This window comes from Sitophilus oryzae, unplaced genomic scaffold (genome assembly GCF_002938485.1).
Source record: "Sitophilus oryzae breed Bouriz unplaced genomic scaffold, Soryzae_2.0 scaffold_1809_pilon_pilon, whole genome shotgun sequence".
Classification (NCBI taxonomy): Eukaryota; Metazoa; Arthropoda; class Insecta; order Coleoptera; family Curculionidae; genus Sitophilus; species Sitophilus oryzae.
Window position 1 is genome coordinate 336295 of NW_022146512.1, and position 21639 is coordinate 357933.

The window sequence follows — 21639 nt, forward strand, 5'->3', positions numbered from 1 at the left end:
ATACCTTCATTCACCGTATACATCTCGGGACGAGCATGTGCCTAAGAAGGGGGCAGTGTTGCGAGCCGGTGTGGACTCGACCTAACCTCACAATATGGCCGCCCTCGGATGACCTTAACATCGCATAGACACCGCAATGATTCATTCGTTCGAGAAGAATCGAGACCCACTAGAATGGACTCGTACATACGAGAACCTTGAACGAGAACGATCTTTGGACTATTCTAGATTTCTTTTACCTGTCGGTATAAAAGCCGGCGGCAGTGGCCTAGAGAGGGCAGTTATAAATATACAGTTGACGCGCTAAAATTCAAAATAAATTCTTAGTTATAAATCGTTTGTAAATAGTTCTATAAGTCTTTATCGTTATTGTTTTTGTTAATTAGTGTTAAATAAATAGTGTTTAAATAAATTGTGACTTTCTATCCACACGGAACCGACGAAAAACGTAACAATATTAATTAAAAAAATTAAAATTTGTGTTAGTTATCTGCTTTTAGATACACTCTATATCAATAATTTTTTGGCATATGCAGAATGTACAGCTGGTTCCAATAAAATTGAATACGATTTAAAACATATTTTTATTATTTCGGGCAGTATATTCTATGATACCAATCCTCCATTTCTCTACTCATGTCATGCTGACATTCTGAAAAGTTTATTTGCTACTTTGTCAAAAGCAAAGTTGTTTTATTCAATGTCACACTGCTCAAATATTCGAAAAAAATGTGTAAAGAGTCGTATTCATTTTTTTTGGAACCAGCTGTACAAAGTTAGTACCATTTAGAACCATCGTAGGACTAAAAATGCATATTTTTCGAAAAACCGTCGTATTTTCCATAAAACAAAAAAAAAATAAAAAACCGATCAAATTGTTTTTTCTAATTTTAATACAGATTAGTCGTACTTGGCAAAAATTTAGATTTTTTAAAAACTGTAAATTTGATAAAAAAGATTCTTAACCAAATTTTCATACTCTTATAAAACACCCTGTATACGAGAATTCGCTAAATATATTTTCGAAAATCACATAGTATCTTAATCATAATAAATGCATCTAAAACCTGGTCCAAACCGCATCCCAAAATCTTTTTTAGTTCAAGAGATATTCAACTTAAATTTACCCTAAAATTTTGCTTGTCCCGATAATTATGTCCGGCAGTTTATTTAACGAAATTGTCCACAAGTACTAGTTAAACGCTTTTCTTCACTTTCACGTCACGCTAGAAAGAAATCTAATAACTAACCTGTTTGTTTCACTTATTTTTAATGGCCAAGCCGTAAGGGGAATCCCCTAGTGTCGATCCCGCACGGTAAATCCCGCAAATTTGATCCCGCGGAATCACAGAGGGATCTCGCATTTGCGGGATTGCATTCCCTATATAGGAATATGTCTAGTTAAAACGTAAAGAATTGGAAAACCTTTTCACTAGTGAAATAAAAAAAAGTGGGTCTCCATTTGAAAAAAAAATATCTATGATAATTTTTTAATCGCTCAATTCCATGACATCTACCGTCATTATTATATGACATTTGAACAATTTAATTTTTGAAATAGATAACCACATGTCTTTTCTTTATGTCACAGGGGCTGTGATAATCACTAAATTTGACTTTTAGGCTGTACAATTTTTTTTACTTTTAGGCTGTAGGTAATTTTTTGTTTTTTCGTCCAAAAATTTTAAATATTTTTTTCTTAAAAATGCTTCCAGGGAAATACCGCGACAAAATATCGTGATTTTGTAAGTACACCAAGATCCGAGAGGCCCCTTCGCTGTCTCAGGCCCGTGGCCCCCGTTATACTAAAGCCTTCACTGCTCATCATCAGTAATGAAGCTAGAATACAAGTTATGCTCTGCACTGGTTGTAATTTAAAATGTTTATTCAGTAAAAATAAATATTGAAACCATTGAAAAATAACTTAAAAGCTAAAATAAATAAATTCAGTTTCAAAATATATAAAAAATAGTAATTATTCGATATTTTAAACAAAGAAAATTACCCCTTGATTTAATTTCCTAAATAGAAAATGCCATTGACAATTACTAGGGCCTGATAATTGATAATTAAGTAAATATCCGCTTCCATTTATACTGTTTATAGTTGGCGTATATGTTATGTATGGTTTGCATACTCCACCTACAAACTGCTTTATAACTACTGAACACATATTGGCCTTGTTTGCTAGTTGAATAAAAAATTACTTATTAAGATTCGGAGGCCCCCTAAAAGACGGGGCCCGGAGCGGACCGCCCCCCCTGGGCTAAGAAGTCCGCCACTGGACATCAGCAGCACTAGCCGCATTTACCGAAAATCATTTTGGCCAAACAATGCTGGCCGCATTGTCGTCGATGGGATTCGTGCGGCTCTGGCTAATATGCGCACCTTCATTGAAAGTAACACAAACAATATTTTTCTTCGGTCGATGCGGCGCTCTGGTCAATGTGCGCGTACCTTTAAGCCCCGTCTACACATGACGTTAAACTAAAAACTAGCGTATAATACAGTGGAAATTTTACCTGCGGTTTTACTAATGACCAATATTTATGTTGACAGTTGTGTTATAACTATATTTTTTCTATATTGCATTTGTTAAATTGTGCAAAAACGACAGTTTTGGTGTAAAACTGAATGATGCCATGAGTAGTGATGGGAAAAATCGATTAATTTCAATAATCGAGTACTTGAGTTTCAAACGATTGCAATAATCGAGTGATCGCTCGAGCGAAATATCACTCGAATTTAAAAATACGGTTTTTCACCCGTCGCTTGTTGTAAGTACTCGTTAACGCCAAGCGCCAAGCAGTAAATTGCGTGCGCAGGGCACATATCCTTTCGGTGATGAATGGCAAGTAGCAAGCGGCGAGCGATTCGCTTGATCACTTGATTTAGTTTATTTCGAAGCATTGTCGATGTAGGTCGTAAAATGTTGTTCCTCGGATACGCAACGGATAAATATATACGGCGTCGTATAAATTTGCTACCTGCAATGTATGTAGAAAATTCGCTTGGCTTTTTATCGAGTATGTCACATTAAAATCGGATTTCAATTTATTTCAGATCGCTTGCGTTCGTCGCTTGGTACTCGTCACTTGCATCGCTCCTTCATAATCGAGCGATGTCGGTTATTTCAATAATCGAGTAATCGAGTGAATTTTCGCTCGAGTTATCCCATCACTAGTCATGAGACTCTTCCGTCTCAATTGGGGTTCATGTAAAATGGACCATTTTTTCATTGTGTAATACCTTATACTGGGTACATTTTGATTGTATTTAGTATAGAGTGTACCAAAAGTACAATAAATCTGAATTTTCTGAAACGTTCACAACGTTTCTCAAACGATTAAAAAAAATAGAGTTCCAAAAAAGAGAATATCTAATAGTAATACTACAGTATGAAGAACACCATTCAAATATCGATAGAAAAAAGTACAGTTCAATTAAAAGGACGTAACTGTCACATTTTTTCATTGAACAGACTATAATAACTAAAATATAAATTAATAAATATTTCATTAGTATCGTTAATATATGGTTCAAAAAATATTTTATTAGTATCGTTAATATATGGTTAAAGAAATAATATAAGAAATAATATTTACAATCAAGGGGGTACTATAGTATTTTTAATACCTATTTAGAGGTACCAGCCGTTTTAGTAACTTAACGTATGCGGCTTCTTGCACCATCTAAACCCGCATGAAAAAAATTAGGTTATGACCCTTGTCATGTCAAATGCTTGACATATTTCTTATTGCATTGGCGGAGTGACTTGAAATTTCATATTATCAGTGGCGGTTTATAATAATAAAAATTAATTTTATGAAATTCTAAAGATGTTGACGTAATAAAAAAAATATAAAAGAAGCGCACTAATTTTAAAAATATTGTTTTATTAACTAGATACCGAGTTTTCTTAAAAAAATACCTATATTATTTAAGATCTCGATTTAAGGCTTATACTTATGCTTAATGTAGTAAACTATATTCAAAACGATTTAGGATCTCGATTTAAGGCAATTCAAAAAGCGTCCGAAGCACTAAAAGTATAATAAATAATATAACAAGAAGTCGAGCAAGCAGTAATAATATTTATTTAAGGGCTCGTTTAAGTACAAATTCTAGATTTAAAAAAAATTACAACGTGATCTTAAAGGCTAAGTTTAATTATTTTCTAAATCAGAATAACTTTCGGAAAGTGATAGTTCATCATCGGATTCATTGGATACAGAGATCACCATAGGTTCGATGTTTAGTAGATCCAGTTTGTTTTCTACTTCCCATGCTTCAGAAATAATTTTCTCTGTATGTTTTATGTAATTCTGCCAGTGTTGCTCCGGTACATTATTTACAACGTCATTCCATACTTTTAACACTTCAGTAGGTGACCCTGCAGTTTTCATAATAGCTTGGTCATAATGCCTTTTAGTTTCAGACCATACCATTTCGATGGCATTAAAATGGCAATGGTAGGGTGGTAGCCTGAGAACACAATGACCATGCTCGGCAGCGTATTTATCTAAATGATAATTTTTTTCCGGAAAAACTTGCTTTTCAATTATATTCCAAACAGCATCCTTTAAAATGTGATCTGGAAAAGGAATATTCTTCTTTTTGAGCCATTCTAACATGCGTGTTTTGCTCTAACTTTTTCTTGGGATTTCTTCATCCAGGCGACTGTGGTACGTTGCGTTATCCATTATAATTAACGATGGTTCTTCCAAGTTTACAATTAGTTGCTTTTTAAACCAGTTTTCAAAATTTTCGGTGTTCATGTTGTCATGGTAATTACCTGTTTTTTTATTGCATTTAAAAATTAGCGATGCATTTACCACAAAACCATTTTTATTACCGGCATGAACAATTACATATCGCGTCCCACTTCCAGTTTTTTTTAAATCACTGTGTTTAGTACCATCTTGCCACATTCTTCTATCCCCGCTTTTACTAAAAATCCATGTCTCATCCAGAAAAACAGGTGTAAAAAGCTTTTCACTTTTAGCAGCATGGTATTTGTTCAAAAATAATATTCTTTTTAATCTGATTCCAGGCATTTCCAATAACTGTTTTCTTCCATCCCGTTTTTTGAAATGAAAACCCATTTTTTTAATTCCCAAATATAACGAACTTTTGGAAATCTTAGTTTCTGGAGACTCTTAGAGTTTCTACTGTGATTTTATCCTTTCGCGCATACATTTTGTAAATTACTTCCCTCAAACAATGTAGGGTTTTCTTTGTAATTCGGATTTTGCTCCGGGAAACGCTTGCAGACATATTTCTTCTAAATTCGAAATCTGTAGCTCTGTTTGGTTTTTCTAGATTATATAATGTGCATTCTGGGACTTTTAGTGCTTCGGACGCTTTTTGAATTGCCTTAAATCGAGATCCTAAATCTTTTGAAAATAGTTTACTACATTAAGCATAAGTTTTTTGGATTCATCAGAATATCGCATTTTTATATCTTATTTTGCGTTATGACATTAACATGAAACGTAACTTCAAAAACGTGACATCTAACAAATTATTAGTAATCGACGTTCATTTTTGTTGGTAATTTTTTGTTTCAACTGATTTATTAATAATAAACAAGGATGGTGTTATTCTAAATGGGTATTAAAAATACTATATGTACTTTTGATTAATATTAATTATGTTAAATGGCAAATAATGCATGCAGAATGAAAGTAAACTAATTAGACTTGAATATTATTACTATGAACTCTATAATGAAAAATGTCATTTTTCTTATAGTCTAAGAGCTAGCAACGTTTTCGAGGAAGTATTTTAAGACGTTGATATTACTCTTTGATATATCTTTTACTATGCTCTCTGCAACAACATGCGGCCCGTCTGGTTGCCGATACCCGTTGCGTTCACTACTGCGCATCGGAAGAAGATCCTATATTTTTATTAATTTAGTCCTATGAATTCTAGTATTGAATATAAGTCGAACATGTCTCCATAGCGCAGTGCGTAGAGTTTCCGACCACGTACCGATGATTCAGAGTTCGAATCCGGGTCAGGTCAAATACTTTTTTATTTTATTTTCGTTTATATTCTGATAGTAAAGTATTAAATATTTGTTTTTTTTTAATTACCAGAATTATTTAATACTTTACTATCAGAATATAAACGAAAATAAAATAAAAAAAGTCTTTGCCCCGACCCGGATTCGAACTCGTGGTCGGAAACTCTACGCACTGCGCTATGGAGACATGTTCGATTTATATTCAATACTAGAATTTAAAGGACTAATAAAAATATAGGATCTTCTTTCAATGCGCAGTAGGGAACGCAACGTTTACCGGCAGCCAGACGGGCCGCATGCTGTTCTAGAGAGCATAGTAAAAGATATATCAAAGAGCCAGACGTCTTAAAATACTTGTTTTTCCGACGTTGCTAGCTCTCGTACTATACGTTGCGCAATGTATGGAAAAAATATCTTCCTATAATAACGACAGCAATTAAATTATAGATTCCCATTGCTATAAAATATGGTATTAATTAAATTTTTAGTACTTTAACATTATGTTAGTGCGTTTAAAGCTTAACAATTTCATTAAAAAGGTAAAGACAATCACAAACATATAAAATAAAAGTAAAAAAAAATAAAAAATTAAATTATTATTATTAAATTGACATTCACAATAACACAAAAAAATAAACTTTTTAAACAAAAACAACAAAAAATATATACATAAGTGCATAACTTACATAAGAAAACCTAAGCATAATCTGATGTTACCCTAGTATATCAAGAAGATATGAGTTTTCTATAAAAAACAAAAATATCATAACTTATAATAGAAGTCTTTTTCCCATTTTTTATTGAAAAACGCTGATATAGAAAGTGAAACTTAATATAGACCAACGACCTCAAAGGTTAATGAATTTCCAAAAAGTAATGAAAATATTAGTAATCTTCACAAAGACCTATATTGTACCTGGCTAACGTGGATGGGCTTCCGCCGCCCAAAGTTTCGATATCGTCTAATCCCCTGTGTATCGATATTGCGTCCAGTGCACAGCTGTCTCTACTGGCGAGGTAGTCCGTAGTTTCCAAAACCACGCGTGTCGGTTTACGCCATAACTTTAGCATCAGACTGGACGCTACCACGGATACAGAACTCATCGCCATAGCCGCGCTAGCCATCCACGGTGCTAACATAAACCCGGCCATACTGAACACTCCCGCAGCAAGAGGAATACCTGAAATTTAGCTCGGTTTTAATCATGGACATGTCTCAAAAATAGACCAAGGCTGTATTCGGTTGCAAAACCAGGCGAATCGGACCGGTAAACCACGGTAAAGAGCGGTTCCTGAAAAACATCGGTTTGATACGGAACGGTTTGGTAAAATATTGGGAACGTCAAATGTTGACGTTTTCTAAATTTCAATACCTCTATTATAAAATGTATCTTTTATGCATTTTTAATGTACCTATTCTCTGCTTTTACGTTTGCTTCTTCTTTTCAATGGAGCTTAATATTGAAAAGTACTTTATTAATATACTGTTAAGCGGCCCATACATTATCAAACAAATTGCGCAACGTTGCGTTGCACAACTGATTCGGCGGTCCACACATTATCAAACAAGTTGCGCAACAAAGCGATGCGCAACGTTCCGTTGCACAACTGCATCACCCATGCACTTAGTATAATTTTGATCAAACTTTTTATTAAAAGTTGTGCATTGATTGAGAAACAATCATGTCCCCAATTGCTATTGCGTCAATTATTATCGTATTTACCCTAGATGATGTCAATGATACCAAAAAACGAAAAAGAAAACAAAAAATTTGGATGAAATAACTAAAATATTGCACAACGAAGCGCAACACACACATACACTACACAACGCGCTGCGCAAACGCCTGTTGCACAAAAGAATTCAAACTTATCAAACAATTGCGCAACGCATCAAACGTTACCATACATTGGCAACTCGTTGCGCAACAGCCTTTGTTGCGCAATTTGTTTGATAATGTATGGGCCGCTTTAAACTCGTAGACAGCTCAAGTGCCGATTGGCAGGTCCAATATTAAAACAGATCAATAATAAATAACAAATTAATCAATATTTATATTTTAAAATTATATAAGAGTTTCTTGCCTTGAACTGCTAATATAGAAATTTAACTCCACGCTGTGTTCGACATAATGTGGATCAACCTGCTCTCACTACCGGTTTCGGGGCCCTACCCCATCATCAAGTGAGCTTGGGTCGTTTCCACAATATGTCGAGCACAGCGCAGAGTATATAAACACGACTTGTCGTAAAGTAGCGGTAAGATATTAAGTCCCGCATCGCGAGATAGCGGCCTGCGTGCAATGGTAGTACTTTCGTACCACCGAGGCACAACTATCGATAGTAAATAAAGGCTTTTTTCGGCTAGCCCAAATTATATAATGGAAAATAAATTTCTTGCAGTTTTTAGGTATATAATAAAATTATATACGAGTTTCTTGCCATGAACTGCTAATATAGAAATTAATTCCACGCTGTGTTCGACATAATGTGGATCAACCTGCTCTCACTACCGGTTTCGGGGCTCTACCCCATCATCGGGTGAGCTTGGGTCGTTTCCACAATATGTCGAGCACAGCGCAGAGTATATAAACACGACTTGTCGTAAAGTTGCGGTAAGAAAAAGGCCTTTATTTACTATCGATAGTTGTGCCTCGGTGGTACGAAAGTACTACCATTGCACGCAGGCCGCTATCTCGCGAGGCGGGACTTAATATCTTACCGCTACTTTACGACAAGTCGTGTTTATATACTCTGCGCTGTGCTCGACATATTGTGGAAACGACCCAAGCTCACCTGATGATGGGGTAGGGCACCGAAACCGATAGTGAGAGCAGGTTGATCCACATTATGTCGAACACAGCGTGGAATTAATTTCTATATTAGCAGTTCAAGGCAAGAAACTCTTATATAATTTTATTATATACCTAAAAACTGCAAGAAATTTATTTTCCATTATACAGGGTGGAGCACCTCGTTCGCCTCGGTTGATTATACGAAAATGGAAAGATGTAAAAACAAAATATTTTATGGGTATATGTGAGGAGGTAATGTGCACAATTTAAAATTATTTTGAAATATACAGGGTGTCTCAGAACTAAAATCCATACCAAAGTTATATTTTTTCTTATGGCTTAAAGGCATTTATTATAAGGGTTAAATATGTTTAAAATCTTTGGTTTTTGAGATATTTAAAGATATTTAAATTTGCATGCTACAATAGAATTGATTATTAACACCCTGTACATTACATTTCAGAATTAATTCTTGTGCTAAGTTTAAAGGTAGAGAAGTAAACTTAACTAAAAAATGTTATTGCTTCCTTAAATTTATACAGGGGTATCAAAAATTGCTGATATATTTTAAGGATTTATTTTACATGAAAACTGTGTTATTTCAAATACACCCTGTATTTATTAAAATAAATCGAAGCATATTCAAATGCTCTTTCAAACTATATTAGGGTTTCCTATACCTATCTAGCTCATATTTTGAATAAAAAGCGATTTTTAAATAAAATTGCAATCAAGGTGGCTGGTGTCGCCATGGCAATTTTCTAGTGATAGTAACTATTTTTAAAGTCGACATCAGTTTATGGACTTTATTATTTAAATTGATAGCAGTTTACTTTTATTTAATTTACCAACAATAGTTTAATAAGTAATATTTATGAAATATGTATTTATTATTCTACCAAGGAAAACAAAGAAGTAGTCCTTGATTTATTAAACAATGACTTGTAGATATATGGATTTTCTATAAAAGAGCCAATTACGGCAAATTCATTTTCTTCATTTCCAATGACAGGTTTCTGCCTAATAAGTTTTTTATAAAACACACTACCAGCTCTGCGATATAGGACAAGTAGTTTTTCAAAAGAACGCTTATCAGGAAGACTCCTATTTGGATATCTTTGAGCATAAGTCCTTGAGGGCAAGAAGCAATTTTCCTCACAAAATAAAATCACTAGTAACATATCCATTCGTTCCGCCAGCTGATACTGCTTTATTTTCCTTGATAATATAGTGAATACTTACTTATATTAAACTATTGTAGGTAAATTTAAGTTAACTGTTATAAATTATAAATAATAATGTCCATAAACTAATGTCGACTTTAAAAATATTTACTAACTTTCGCTAGAAAATTGCCATGGCGACACCAGCCACCTTGATTACAATTTTATTTAAAAATCGCTTTTTATTCAAAATCTGAGCTAGATAGGTATAGGAAACCCTAATATAGTTTGAAAGAGCATTTGAATCTGCATCGATTTATTTAAAAAAATACAGGGTGTTGTATTTGAAATAACGAAGTTTTTATGTAAAATAAATTCTTAAAATAGATCAGCAATTTTTGAAACCCCTCTATAAATTTAAGGAAGCAATAACATTTTTCAGTAAAGTTTATTTCTCTACCTTTAAACTTAATACAAGAATTAATTCTGAAATGTAATGTACAGGGTGTTAATAATATATTCTATTGTTGCATGCATATTTAAATATTTTTAAATATTTCAAGAACCAAAGATTTTAAACATATTTAACCCTTAGAACAAATGCCTTTTTTTGGGCCCAAGAATCCAAAAATGAAATAAAATACCGGGTGTTTCATAAGAAAAAATATAACTTTGGTATGGATCTTAGTTCTGAAACACCCTATATATTTCAAAATAATTTTAAATTGTGCACATTACCTTCCCACATATACCCATAAAATATTTTACTACATCTTTCCGTTTTCGTATAATCAACCGAGGCGAATGGGGTGCGCCACCCTGTATATTTATATTTTTATAGCTTACAAAACATTCTCGATTACGTGTTGTCTTGTTTTTTATGTTTTCTTTAAATGTTCCTGACTTTTAGAAACAATGGCAGCATGATAAGTTTAAATGGTCCTAAAAAGTCATTCTATTAAGTTAATGAAATTTATTTACCTTTACTACCTACCTCCATTGCTTTTGAATGTAAATACAAAATATTATTACAAATTTTAGAAATTAAATGAGAATTTCACTTGAACTTCCAATATTTGCTTGATTTCTGTCACATAAATGACATTGATTGACAAACAAAACCAGAAAAACCAGCCTTCTCGAGCTGGTTAGTTTGGTGACAGTTATAACCGAATTTTTCAGGAAACGTGTTCTGTAATAATAAAACTTTCAGGAAACCTATGGAAACGTGACATAAAACCATAACCAAGGTAAGCAACGGAATACACCCCAACTAATATTAATTGATTCATTTTGAACAGACAAATGCTGTATTCCGTTGCTTACCTTGGTTATGGTTTTATGTTCCATTTCTATCGGTTTCCTGAAAGTTTTATTATTACGGAACACGGTTCCTGAAAAATATCTATCATAATTGTCACCAAACGAAGCAGCGCGGGAAGGCTGGTTATTCTGGTTTTGTTTGTCAATCAATGTCATTTATGTGGCAGAAATGAAGCAAAAAGATTGAGTGAAATTCTCATTTAATTTATAAAATTTGTGTTATTATTTTGAATTTATACCCAAAAGGCAATGGAGGTAGGTAGTAAAGGTAAAGAAATTTCATTAGCTAAATACAGTTACTTTTAGGACCATTTAAACTTATTATGCAGCCATTGTTTCTTAAAGTTAGGATTGAATTGAGTGAAATCATGAGAAGCTACACAAGAAATAATTATGAATGTTTTGCAAACTATGAAAATATAAATATTGATTAGATCTATTTATTTATTATTGATTTATTTTAATATCGATCAGTTTCCCATGTGGCCACGGGACTCATTTGAGCTGTTTAACGAGTTTTAATACTTCATTAATAAAGCACTTTTAAATAATAAACTTCACTGAAGAAAAGAACCAAGCTTAAAAGCAGAGAATACGTACGTCAAAAACATCATACATTGAAAACACATTAAAAATGAGTAAAAAATAAGTTCTATAACAAAGGTATTGAAATTTAGGAAACGTCAACATTTGACATATCCAGGATTTTACCAAACCCGTTCCGTATCTAACCGATGTTTTTCAGGAACCGCTCTTTACCGTTCTTTACCAGTCTGGTTCACCTGATTTTACAACGGAATACAACCACAAAATGTAAACCAACCATTTATTGACGGTTTGATACACACTTAATATTTTTTTCAAGATTTGAAAACATCATTGACGTGGTTTCAAGATTTTTATATCGACACAAGAAGAGTAGTAAATAAATATATCTATTTACGCCAAAAGTATTTAAAAATTACGTAGAAGTTAAATAGTACGATATACTAAGTTAAATAGTATCAGACAGTGTTGCCAGAACTACTGATTAATATGTAGATTTGCGGATTTTGGGTACAGTACGTTAATAATACGGATATTATATCATTAAACAATTTAATATAATATTATATGATTAAACAAAGAACAGCGTCAGAGTTGGCTTTGGAAATGAAGATCGCTGTTATTTCATATGTAAAATATTATGGTAAATGTCAATAATCATCATTTCCAAGCCAACTAAACGACTTTTTTGAGCGTTGAAAATATTTGTATTTATTTAAGACTCATCCTGTATAATAATCATAGACAATCTTCGTTAATAAACTTTTTTAATAACTTGCAAGCTAGCATTTTTCTGTTATAGCATTTTGTTGTATCTGGTTTTTATATCTTGGATACCTCCGTTTTGTGAAGTAAGGTTAGTCTTGATATCTTACCTAATAAGTTGTACATGCTAGCGAATACAAAATTAAGTCTAATTCTGTTAACAGTTTTTCTGCTGAGTTTAAGACAAGCCACTACGTCAAGTAAATCGTTTCTCATTAGAACCACGTGAGCAGCTTCCACTGCCACATCAGTTCCTGATGCAATAGCCATACCAACATCAGCTTGAGCTAAAGCAGGAGAGTCGTTTATACCATCTCCGACCATAGCAACTTTAATACCTCGATTCTGGTATCTAAAATAATGAAAATGAGTTAAAACAAACATTGCGAGACACTTCGATATTTCAGTTGTGCGTTTTTTTTTTATTTTTAAATATGTCAATATTTAAATTGCACACTGAAAGGCAATGAAACAATAACCTTAAATTATAGTTTTGATCAATTGATCATAGATGGCGCAATATTAGTTTTCCATATTAAAGTTGGTAAAGAAATATTGTTTTATTGAAAAAAGTATGGATCTAGATCCTTTTTTAGTCAAAATCAAAAGGCGCAATTAGAATTTGCAGTGAATTATAGAAAAATTTGATTATAACTATGTGCATAAATTTGATCGCGAATAACTTTTAAAGGAATGTTTTTATTGAAAAAACCAAAGAGACCTTTTGGTTGTAGAGCGTAAAATTTTGTATTAGAATATGTCTTTGTCGAAGCTGTAGGTTCATTAAAAAAATTAAATGCAAAAGGTCAGAAAATCCCATGTTATTTAAATGGGAAAAGTATCATGACTCCGGTACGGTATAAATTAAAAATTAAGAGTTTGTTTCCGTTTGATGATGTTTTTAGAGCAAAAACTAAAATTTTAGAGGGCGGCAGCAAAAAAAATCAACTTGGGAAATGAGTATTTGGAATAGAAGAAAAATATTAGCAATTGGCGACTTATTCTTAATTGTAAACTTCATAATAAATTTTTATTAATTAGTAATTGTGTTTTACAACATATTATAAATTCTTACAACAAAAAAAAACAACTTACGACTTCATACATTACCCATCATTATGATCTTTAGTTCATACAAAAATCCCATAGAAAAAAGTACTTGCAGTTTATCCCCAATTGTCCAGTCATTCTTTATTTCCCTATAAACCTTATTGAACCAATATCGAAATATCTAATATACAGTATGTTCCTGGATTGTCTTTACAAGAGAAGCACTTTTTTATTAACATTCCGAAAAAATGCATTTTTCATAAAAAAATTTGCTTGTATAAAATGTTTTTTTTTAATTTTCTTCAAAACGGTATGGAAATTTGAAAAAGTATCAACTGGGTTAACAATTTTAAAAGAATAATTTTTATATGCAGAATGCATTATTATCAAAAGGTCAATAAGAAAAAAGTTTTTCCTCTTGTAAAGACAATCCAGGGACATACTGTAGGCAAATTATCCAAATTGTTGTCTTTTGTTTATATTTATATTAAAAATACCATTCAAATTTAAGAAAAAATATTTTTTTCCATTGATTAAGCTTATTAAAATATGTAGAAAAAATCTTCAGTTCAAAAAACTATTTTAAATGCGTATAATTAAATAATTCTTATTTTTTTATGTTTCTAATACAGATCTATTCTATATAATTAATAAAATAATCTCCAATATTGAAAAAAAATCTGTAAAAATTTAATTTCATTTTAATGAAAATATTCTTTCTTGTCTATCTATTTGGAAGTTAACTCAAAATTTTATTTAAAAAATAAAAATTGCTCTATCAAAAATTGCTTGTTTATATTTTTTTGCGACTTTTTTGCACGGTAATAAAATTTGTGTGTTGTTAAATCAAGGTTAAAAACTCGGATTTAGAAAAGAAAGTTAAAGGAGAAATATACTATTAAACCTAGATCCGCTCATCTCCCACCATTTTATTTGAGGGGTAAAATTCTTGGCGATTTTCATTCATGTTTAAAATTCAAAAAAAGGGCGCATGGTGGCAGCAGCTCACAATACCCCTCATTATCAGACTATATTATATACAGACAAGGATAATACATAACCTTTGTACTCTGGCAACTTTATGAGATGGAAGCACTTCTGCATAGACTTTCGTAATACCGACTTGTCTGGCTATACTAGCAGCTGTTTGTCTATTGTCCCCTGTCAAAAGAATAACTTCAAGGCCCATTTTCTTTAAAGTATATACAGCTAAATGAGCTTCGGGCTTGACCATATCAGCTACGCTAATCATTGCAACTATATTACCTATGAAGAAAAAATAATACATTCAATAATGTTAATATGTTAAATACGTTGTATACCCTATCGGCAAACGAAGTTTAGGGTCGGTCTTTACATGTCTAGGAGTGAATCAATACAAGGGTACGTAATAAGTAACTGCAATGAACTTTTTACCAAAATTTATTAACCGTTTATTATTATAAACCGTTAATAAAGAAAAATTTACCAATGGTAAGTCAGACGACATCCAAAAATTGATTAAAAAAAAATTTCTAATCTAATTATTTTGTGTTTATTTAATATTACTGTGATATATAAAAGTATTACATGATATAAATAGAAACATGATCATTGTGTCAACATATCGGGTGGTGCATGAGCATTGGAAACATAGGAAATCCTATGCAAATTTTGAACTGTCCAATTGTTGGCTCCTCTATTGATTTTACAGCGAAGGTGTAAATGGTCAATAGGTGTTTTAAAGGTCTGTGTATGCTGAATACACATGCCAAATTTGAACAAGCCTATTTTAACTAATTTAAGAAAAACTGCATCTACTTTTAAATTAAAACTGAACAGGTAACAATGCAAAACCAAATAAATGTGTCAATATACCTAAGCTGTCAACCTATAATTTTATCATGGTAAATGTAATCATAGATAAACGAAACAAGTTTAGATTGGAAAGCCCGTCAAAATTTTGGGTCGCGACCGTTGTACGCGATCTGGCACTGCTATAGCGTTTACTAAGAACAACCGCAAACAAAAACAGAAATAATTTTCTCTTGACAAAGTCAGAATCTTCAAAAATTATAAAATCTTTCAAAATCTATAACGCTCTCATTGAAAAAAATTCCGAAAAGTGTTTATAGCGTCCATTTTCAAAGTAATTATTGCTATCTTGTAAGTTTAATTTACTTTTTATGTACTCCAACCCGTCATAATTGTGAAAAAGTGTCATTAAAAACTTAAAAAGCTGTGCTGCCACCTGTGAACTGCAAAAACCATCGTATATCGTGACATAACGTCGGTTTCCAATGTTTCATATTTATTTCATACATGTCCTTATATAAAATAAAGTTTCTTGTATGCAAAACACTGTATTTTACTTATAAAATTAAAAGAAAATAATAATAAATTTGAATAAATAATATTTGGCGATATCATTCCGGAAAAAGCCGAACCGCTCCGAAATTTTTAAAAGCTTTGGGTAGCGACCGTTGTAAGAATAGCGCCAAATAGTGTTTACATCAGAGATATGGAAGTGGGAGAATGAGCTTCGACGAGTGCGCATCCAAATTTTTGTCGACGGCAAGATGGCAGACATCTTCCAGGTCTCGCTGTCATTTCCCCTCTTTAATTGACATCTGTTTGTTTTGTTTTTTTTTTCGTTTCTGTTGTTATCTAGTTAAAATTTATTATTATCTCAATTATTCTAAACACTAATTCAAAAAGGCTTGTATATTGTCATAGTCATTCTAAGAAAGCTAATACGCCGGGAAAAATGATTAGTTTTCATGTGTAAGTTTATACAACATAATCGTGTTTACAGATGATCCAAAACTGTTTATTTTTAGTTTTCCTAAAGGCGATTTGTAAAAATCGTGATTGTAATTGGGAATGGTCAAAAACCAAGTGTGATGTGGCCATTTGAAGAGGATGTTTTTATTACATGTGGAGGAAGAAGATACTTGGAATCAATGTTTGTGCTTCTGTAAAACAGTGCACTCTTATAATGTCCATGAAAGCACAAGTTCAAGTGTACCAGAAATATGTCAACTATTCTATCACTCAGGCAAACAGATTGGTCCTTACTTGACAAGAAGATTATTTGGAGGAAAAGAAAACATAAGATAGGGTATTTTAATCAAACAGCAAAAATTTAACATTTTTATTGTAAAGTTTGTTGTAGGCAGTTGTAGTTTTGTGCTAAATATTTCTAACATTAGCAGCAGCAGTGTTCAGAGTGTCAAGAGGAGAAGAATTCAGTTAATTAGATTTATGCACAGTTACAGGTATGAAGGCTTTTTCAAACATAGTATCGAGTTCTATAGTCAACATTTTTAGTATTTCTACAACTGTAAAAACAAGGAACATTGGACTGAAAAAATGGCAAGATTTATATAGGAAGAAAGGGTATTATGCCAATAAGAAAATAAATCTGTAGGCAGAAGTTTCTTATTTAAAAACTGTTATGGGGCATATATTAATTTGTATCTGTGCCACAAATCAATGAGAAAAATCATGATATTCATAATTGTTAACGAGATGATATTTAAAGAGTGTTAAAAATGAGACTATTAGTCATGAAGCTTACCCTTTTACTTAAAGAGTATTTGTTTCAATATTACACTTTTATTCTTGTAAAATCTATGATGAAGGTCAAAAGCATTTTGCAATGGCCTTAAATTGTGAGCCAGGATTTATAGCAAAGGTATTTGATACAATGAAACTTAATCAGTACCTTCCAGTATGTATTTTAGTAAGGGGATTGTCAATCCCATGTTTTTAAATAGATAAAATACAGTCCAAAGTATTGCAGTTGAGAGGAAACTATTTTATCTTAAAAAATTTTTCTTAAAATTCTGAGATCATATAATCTAATTTTCTTAATAATAAATTAGGTTTGATGGATGTTGTACATACAGAATTTTGTTATGGACAAATAAGGATCGGCAAGCTTCTTTTGTGCAAAAAATAAATGATTTTTTCTAGTATTAAGACAAACCATAATGTGTTTTACAAACTTACCGGTAACAGTTTTTTTTTATAATAAAATATTTAGGAATAATTTATTAATAGTATTATGAAAATATTTGTTAGACATGTTATGTAACAGTTTTTGTAACACAATTTGAAGGGACGAATAAAAAAAATAAAACAAAAACATATTTTTTCTAGGTTTATATTAAAAATACAAGGTAATCATCAAAAATAATTATGAACCAAATGTTTTATGAATATACAACTTGAACAAAAAGTTGTTTAGAACAATTTTTACCAAATTTGCAAAAATTTTAAATTGAAACGCGTAATTCAGTACAAGTAAACATGAAATAATTGTAAATACTTATTTAATGGCATTTCGAGTGTTTAACGACTATGAAAAGGTCATCTGTCCGTAGCGTCTTTTGTCAGAATATTCGTATATTTAGTGTATTATATACCAATATTGTACGCAGTTTTGAAACTGATGATAATTAAATAAATCATAATGTTATCTAACCATAATAAATGATAGAATTTCACTAAATTTAAATTGTCCCCCGTATGGTTGAAAACAGCAAATTGATATTTGATTACTTATAGATTACCACCTATATACAAAATGACACGGAGACCTGGAATATGGCGCCCAACTTGATTAGACCTTCTGCGCATGTTGACGCTCATTCTCTATCCCTTCTATTTCTCTGGTTTACATTGTCCTTATGGGCACTTTCCAATCTAAACATGTTTCATTTATCTATGAATGTAATTTGTGATGCCTGTGTACACTACTACGTTATAGTACCTACGATTAGTGTTCCCGAAAGGCATATTGTCTAATTTAAAACTTATTTGAACTAGGCAAAAGCTCTAATGCATAGAAAATACAATTTGACATTCACACATAGATAAATGAAACAAGTTTAGATTGGAAAGTACCCATATGGACAATGTAAACGCTATTTGGCGCTATTCTTGCAACGGTCGCGACACGAAGCTTTTGAATATTTCGGAGCGGTTCGGCTCTTTCCGGAATTAGCTGCGTTCGACATTACAAATCGCAGATGAGGGCGGGCAGAGGCCGAGTTAAATCACGTGATTGCGGAGTACTCGGATATGCGATTTTGAAGACGAACGTTTTCGGAGCTGTCAGAGCCTTTCTGTTCAAAAATACTATAAATATAACCTATTTTCTGTGTGGTTCGGTGATATAACCTCAATTAAGAAAAAAAAAGAGAAAAAGACTTTCCATTTAAATCTGCCTAAAATGGATATAAACACAGACCAGGCAATAGGTCTGATGTTAAATTTGCGAACAGTATATTTTTTTTGACAGCAGTGATAGTGAAACAGAAGTAGAAAGAGCTCCAAGGGTACAACAATATGCTGAAGAAATTGTGCCACGACTTTCAGATAAAACATTTAAATCTCATTTTAGAATAAACCTTTGTACATTTGAAGACTTACTTGGCAAGTTATATAGCGTTTCTAACTCCACAGTTCATTGTGGAACAGTGCCTGTGCCACTTGATAAGCAACTTATGGTTACAATTTGGTGTTTGGCAAACTTGGAGTGTTTTCAGTGAGTTCTATTCTCAGAGTTATATCAGAGGCAATATGCAACTTTTATTAACCATGGTAAAATTCAAACCTTGTTTTAGATCTGTAGCTGATCGTTTTAGGATCAGTAGGAGTACTTGTTGGAGCATTTTATACAGAGTTTGTAATCTACTGCTAAAGTAAATAAGAAATTTAAAATTATTTCTTGGCCAAGTCAAGTAAGGGCAGAAGAAATTGAAAGGGAGTTTAGGGCCATTAATGGATTTCAGGTAATGTTAATTTGGTTTTCAGTTAATTAGTTATGTTTCATCTAAATGTTTATAGGAATAATTGGAGCAATAGATGGGTCCCACATAAAGGATTCTGAAACCAAAAGAAAACCTAACTCATACTGCAATAGGAAGAGCTACCACTCAGTTTTATTGCAGGGGGTTATGCGACAGCAAAAATTATTCTTGGACGTTTACGCAGGGGAACCTGGGTCTATACATGATATGCGTTTATTTCGAAAGTCAGACCTTAACTCAAGAATAAGAAATGGCTCTGTGATAATTTCAGAAGATCATCATCTTATTGGAGACTTGGCATATAAGTTGTCACATTATTTACTGGTTGGTTTCAAAAATAATGTAGTTTTAACCCCTGCCCAAATTAATTTCAACAACAAACTGTCACAATGCAGAGTAGTGATAGAAAATGCATTTGCTCTTCTAAAGGGCAGGTTTCGTCGTTTAAAGTCTTTAGAAACAACTAGATTGGATCTAATCCCACTAATTATTGTATCAGGAACTGTTCTTCATAATATATGCATATTAAATGGAGATCTACTGGAAGATATTGCAGATTTACAATTGGAAGAAGAGATTTTAATTGAGGAAAATGTTTATGCAGTTGTTGATGATGTAAGAGAAGATTTGCAAGCAGTTCGAAAGAGGAATAATATAATGAATGCTCTACTAATGAATTAAAACATTATAAATAATAAAATTCTATAAGAAAATACCCCCCAATTTTGTTTTATTAGTATATTTTCCTTTCTTGGCACTTATAATATATTAGTAAAAAGCAACAGAAACTATTATTTTTAATTTAATTTAACAAAATACAAACATATACATACAAAATGTACAAAAATATAAATACTTATTAAAATGTAAACAAATTATTTTATTCTTGCTTTCTATTGCTTTGTTGGCTCTGTAATATATCAATATATTTTTGAAATAGGTTATTAAAACAATCCTGTCTCATCATTTTTTCTTTATGTCTCCTCTCTATGCTGTTAGACCTGGCCGAAGATTTTCTCTTTTTAACAAAATTAGAATCTTGTAGTGTCTCCTCATTTTTATCTTCTTCATTATCAGTAGCACTCTTCTTGAATATCTTTTCTCCTGACTTATTTACTTGCAATCCAGAGCTGCTGCTGCAAGTAGCAACTGGCAATATTTCTGGTTTCTTGAAGAGAACAGCATGCATTGCATCAAAGAACTCCCACTTTCTTCTTTGCTTGCCTGAAGTATTATTGTGATCTACAATTTCACGATATATTTTTGTCAGTCCTTTCCATTTGGTTTCACATTGCTGCCAAGTTAAGGTAGTTCCATGTTCCTCGTTAAGTTGGGAAGAAATTTTTGTCCAAATATGTTTTTTTACACAGGTTTGAAACTGTTCATCTCTTTCACTAACTAAATTGATGAAATATAGAGTTAAATCTCTGGTCCACAATCTCTTACATTCTTGTATTGAATTTGTAGAACAACTTGAATCAGTTGGCGAAAGAGGACTTTTTTTATCGAGGAGTTCTAAAGTTGAGTTATTAGCTTCTATATCTTCATATTGCAAATTTATAGGTTCATAGGTACTTTCTACAAATACAAGTATAAAAATAGTTAATTTAGGTATTTCGGTATTCTTACCTTTTTTATTGAAAATATATGTTTCATTGTTTATTTTATGTATCTCTGTATTTTCATCCAGAATTTCAATCACGGATACTACAGCTTCCTCCATTTTTATCTATGAATCTAAGTTAAGAAAAAAGCGTTTCACCGTGGTATTAAAATCTCGTATAAGTAATTATTTATATGCAGTTATAATGTAAAAACCAAACTTTGATCTGCTATGGATCTGCTTTAAGTCCCGGCCACATATTATTCCCGGCTTTAGTTCACATTTGAGGTTATATTATTGCCATAAATCGACCGGATCGACAAACTCAAACAAATTTCCCGCCTTTTTTTCGTTGGAGCTCGATAAGCTCCTTCAAATTATCCGGAGGAGATCGAGCCCGCTCGGAGCGCTCGCAAATGTAATACCGAACGCGGAGCAGATTGAGAAAATCAGAAAGATCTGCAATGTCGAACGCAAAAAGATTGATTAAGCGTTCGAGGAGGTAATAGATTTGTAATGTCGAACGCAGCTATTATACCGCCAAATATTATTTATTCAAATTTAT

The 21639-nt window shown here is 32.2% G+C and overlaps 2 protein-coding genes and 1 long non-coding RNA gene across 14 annotated transcripts in view; 1 reads left to right on the top strand and 2 right to left on the bottom strand.

Annotated features, from left to right (window-relative positions):
• Positions 1-21639, bottom strand: part of LOC115883099 (copper-transporting ATPase 1) — a 120309-nt gene that overhangs the window by 7784 nt on the left and 90886 nt on the right. For 11 of the 12 annotated variants that reach the window (XM_030901383.1, XM_030901382.1, XM_030901384.1 and 8 more), the window contains 3 exons: positions 14735-14939; positions 12734-12975; positions 6948-7212 (listed from right to left, as the gene is read on the bottom strand). In XM_030901383.1, the coding sequence (XP_030757243.1) occupies positions 6948-7212; positions 12734-12975; positions 14735-14939 (712 nt within the window). Of the gene's footprint in view, positions 1-6717; positions 6777-6947; positions 7213-12733; positions 12976-14734; positions 14940-21639 lie in introns of all 12 variants that reach the window. The other variant, XM_030901386.1, reaches the window with a different exon arrangement.
• On the top strand, positions 16395-16694 carry LOC115883102. The gene is made up of 2 exons (XR_004050330.1): positions 16395-16436; positions 16493-16694. It is a non-coding gene; the product is annotated as an uncharacterized LOC115883102 (long non-coding RNA).
• On the bottom strand, positions 19638-21599 carry LOC115883101. The gene is made up of 2 exons (XM_030901395.1): positions 21101-21599; positions 19638-21049 (listed from the first exon to the last, which is right to left on the bottom strand). Exons 1-2 carry the CDS (start codon positions 21192-21194, stop codon positions 20352-20354), a joined length of 792 nt encoding a protein of 263 aa, XP_030757255.1. The 5' UTR covers positions 21195-21599; the 3' UTR covers positions 19638-20351.

Coding starts and splice junctions, on each gene's coding strand:
- LOC115883101 (XM_030901395.1), bottom strand. CDS start 21,194: ATGGAGGAAGCTGTAGTATCCGTGATTGAAATTCTGGATGAAAATACA. Junction 21,050..21,100: donor ATATATTTTCAATAAAAAAG/GTAAGAATACCG, acceptor TTGTATTTGTAG/AAAGTACCTATGAACCTATA.